Below are 3,677 nucleotides of genomic sequence, written 5' to 3'. Positions count from 1 at the left end.
ATACATTTTATTTAACAATTTCCTGTCGTTTGGGGGTGTAAAAAACCCTTATTGTACACAATTTTTAAAAAATATATTTTCTTCTCTTTTCCCTTCCCAGCACTCAAATGGAGATTGCTGCAGACTCAATGAGGAAAATCTTTTTGTTGTTTTAAGGTTAGGATCGTAAACACGTTCGCTTAAAATTAAAGTTTGACGAAATAACATTTTCATTTATCTTCATGAGATTCGTTTTCAAACACGCTCGTAAATACTGGGCTGATAATCAGATAATTGTTTTCGTACAATTGCTTCTAGTAAATAGGACGAGTCCTGTTGTATTGAGCGTGCTGGTCAGGAGAAGAAAAGCATTGGGGAAAACCAGAGATGGGAATTTATTAAAATGTCTGTTTATTTATAAATCTCAAATGTCTGATACGGAGAGAGGCCAGCTGCCTGTTCTCTACAAACGGCGGGCGTGTGTGTGCAAAAGAGCATCAGTCTTATGGACCACCTATCCAGGGCGTCAGTCTGATTCTCCAGCTCTCAAGGCTGATGCGTCGCACCGAAGCGCTGTCTCTGTCAGCAAAGGCAGACGAGATCCCTTTGAACGTATGAATGCACACTTGAGCATGTGTGCACCTCGACAAAAAATATTTTAAGGCCCCCAGCGAGACGTTTTTAAGACCCGCGGGCCTCAGTGCGAGAAGCTTAAGCGGATGCTTAAATGAACCAGGACGTGAAAGTGAATTGCGCCGACTGACAGCTTACCCAAGACTTGAGCGCGATCCAGTCAAAAGTTAAGCACAGTTAAACCCCACTGGTTTCATCGGGAGAGACTTAAGCATAGGACCTAAAGAAAATGCCTCAGCTTGGCTGGATCGGCCCAATAGACTCTACAGAGCGAAGGGTGCGGATTCTGGGGTGTTCTTTTTTTCTTCTTCCCTACACAGAAAATGTTTTTAATGGGAGAAAAAATCTTTATTTTTCGTCTTCCTCTTTTTTTTTACATAAATAAATAAATAAATATCTGCTGATATTACAGACAACAGGACAACCACACGCCACTGGATAGGAGAGGAGGCTTCCCTCGTCTCTCTCTCTCTTTTTTAAAGTACAAACAAAATAAACCCTTTGTTGTCCATCTATCTCATATTTCACACAGGGCGGGTTACCGTGCCCCTCGGGAGCCTGCGAAGGACCCCCCCCCCGCCAGGTTCCACCTTCCCTGGCAGGTGGGAGGAAGAGAGCGGAGACTTTCCCCAAGGCCCGGCAGGCAGGCGGGCGCCGGCTGTTCTCTCTGTTCCCCGCCCTGGTCCTCTTCTGCCCCGGAGAGCGGCAGGTCCCGTCGGCCAGGCCCGGGGCAGTTCCTCTGGCTTCCCCGCAGCCCAGGAGCAGAGCGACACCCGAAGAAGGGGACAACAGGACCTCTCCCGCCTCCCCGGAGCTACTTTTCACAGTATTTACACAGAGTTCAGCCCTGCTTCCCTGGGGGGGGCAGCGGGGGCCCGGGGGCCAGGAGTCTCTCGTCGGACCCCCTCCCCGTCCCCAAGCGGGTCAGGCCGTCGGGCACTGGTCGAAGCGCGGAAGAGGAGCCTGCTCAGGGGGTGAGGGCGAGGTCTCGCTCGTCTTTGCCCGACGAAGAGGGCGACATGGGCAGGTCATCGTCGTCGTCTTCGGGGCACTTGGCGGCCGCCGACAGGGAGGCGCATTTGCAGCCGTGCGGGGCCGAGCCGCCGGCGCGGTGGGGCCCGCCCTTGCCCTCCTTCTTGTGCTTGACGCGGCGGTTCTGGAACCAGATCTTCACCTGCTTCTCGGAGAGGTTCAGGTAGGTGGCGATCTCGATGCGCCGGAGCCGCGACAGGTACATGTTGGAGGCGAACTCTCGCTCTAGCTCCAGGAGCTGCGTGCTGGTGAAGGCCGTGCGCATCCGCTTGCTGCTGGGCAGCGGGCCCGACGTGCTGTCTGCGAAGGAGGCAAAAAAAGGCGCGCCGTCAAGCCAGCCCCGCTCCAAGCCAAACCTTCCCCCCCCCCCAGGTGCCCTCGACTGGCCCTAGGGAGCCACAGGAATCCCGGAGAAACCCACGTGGCCGGGGTGCGAACCAGACCCGACTGCGCTTTGAGGCTCGCAGAGTATCCATTCCCGAAGCTCATTTGTAGCGAGAAGAGGGGAAACTGCAAGAGCTGGACCTTCTCCTCCATTGTGGAGATATGAGTCAAAGATCCCGGATCTCTCGCTAGGCATATTCATAGTACCTATAATCACCCGCCCTTCCCCCGCACCGCTTCACGCCCTCCTAGGTAAGCTGCCCCAAGTTTAACCCTACAAAGGCTGGCACCCCAAGAGGCAGCCGTAGCCTTTGTGTGGTTCCTCGGAAATGCTTCGGATTCACCCCCTGACAAGTAGGTTTGCGCTGCAACAGCCCAACGCTAAGCAAAGCCGCATTCCTCTTAAATCCTTGGAAGCCGGTGGGTTTAGGAGAGCGTCACTCTGCTTCGGAGGGCCCTGCGGAACGGTTCCCTCGCAGGAGGCTGCTCGAGAGGCGCGGGGGGCGCAGCCTAGAAGAGACTTGGCGAAGTCCGACCATGGGCATGCCAGATCGTCGCCACCGGAATGCCGCGCCAAGCACCAGGTCTCTTTGGAGGCTCCTGAGCTTCTTGGCTGAGCCTTAGGATCTACTCCCAAAGGTGCCGCCACTCAAATAGTTGTGATTTTTTCGGTTGCTTTCCCTCGGGCTCGGGCCTAAGGACATTTGCTCTGACCAGCGTGCTCGACCAACCGCCCTATTCCAGGCGCGACGCACCAGCCCGAGAAGGACGCACCCCCTGCGCCCAGTCCCTTCGCTCTTTCCTCGGAAGTCCGCTCCATTCACCTCCCTCTTTCTAAGTCCGGCGGGGAGGCTTTGGGCTGCACCGAGGCAACCTGTCCCACCCCAATGCGCGCCGCCCCCTCCCGCGGCTCGAGTGCCCCTTTCCCCGGAGGGCGCCGCCTCCTCCCCCCTTGCCCCCCGAGCCGGGCGACTCACCGACGGAGATGCAGTGGAAGTGCCGGGGGTCGGGCAGGGGGTAGGCGCTCTGGTAGAGCCGATGTGGCCCCCGGCGCGGCCGGGCAAGCGCCCCCGGAGGCTGCCGAGAGCCCGTGGAGCGGGTGCGAGGGGTGCACCGCGTAGGGGAAGAGTGGCGGCGGCGGAGGACTGCCCGGGGACGTGGAGCCCCCCTTCTTCTCGCTGCCGCCTTCGCGCAGCACCAGCGAGTCCACCAGGAAGGAGCGCGGCATGACTCCGCCCCGTCCAGCCTTGCCTGCGCCTTCGCCCGCGCCTCGGCCTCCGCTCGGCTCGCCTGACTGGCCGGCTCCTGCGAGGGCGCTGACCAGCGCCAGTGGTGCTGAAAGGGCCGCGGGGCCCGCTTTAAATAGCCCCGTCGGGGGCCATGTGATGAGGACGACGCCGGGAGCTGCCCGAGCCGCCGTCAATAGGCTTTTTGTGCCGCGCCTTGGCACCGCCGCTGCGCGCTCCCTCATTGTGCCCCCGGCTCTCCAAAGGCGCCGCACAATGCCCCCTATTCTTGTCCGCCCCACCCACGCCTCCCTCGCGGGCGCCCGGCCCCCCTCCCTCCCCGCCGACCCTCGCCCCCCGGCCACTCCATTGGCTCCTTCGACGGCGCGCCGGCTTAGACTAGCGAAGGAAGGGGACGGACCG

The 3,677-nt window shown here is 59.0% G+C and overlaps 1 protein-coding gene across 1 annotated transcript; it reads right to left on the bottom strand.

Moving 5' to 3' along the window:
• Positions 1-1,579: 1,579 nt before the first annotated feature.
• LOC107115773 (GS homeobox 1-like) lies at positions 1,580-3,256 on the bottom strand. The gene is given in 3 exon segments (XM_015417537.1): positions 1,580-1,944; positions 3,006-3,064; positions 3,066-3,256. Coding segments are annotated over 3 exon segments (615 nt in total).
• Positions 3,257-3,677: the final 421 nt, after the last annotated feature.

Source organism: Gekko japonicus, unplaced genomic scaffold (assembly GCF_001447785.1).
Source record: "Gekko japonicus isolate JY-2015 unplaced genomic scaffold, Gekko_japonicus_V1.1 scaffold4655, whole genome shotgun sequence".
NCBI classification, from domain to species: domain Eukaryota; kingdom Metazoa; phylum Chordata; class Lepidosauria; order Squamata; family Gekkonidae; genus Gekko; species Gekko japonicus.
Note: the sequence above shows the minus strand (reverse complement) of the source record. Positions and strands in the feature narration are given on the sequence as shown.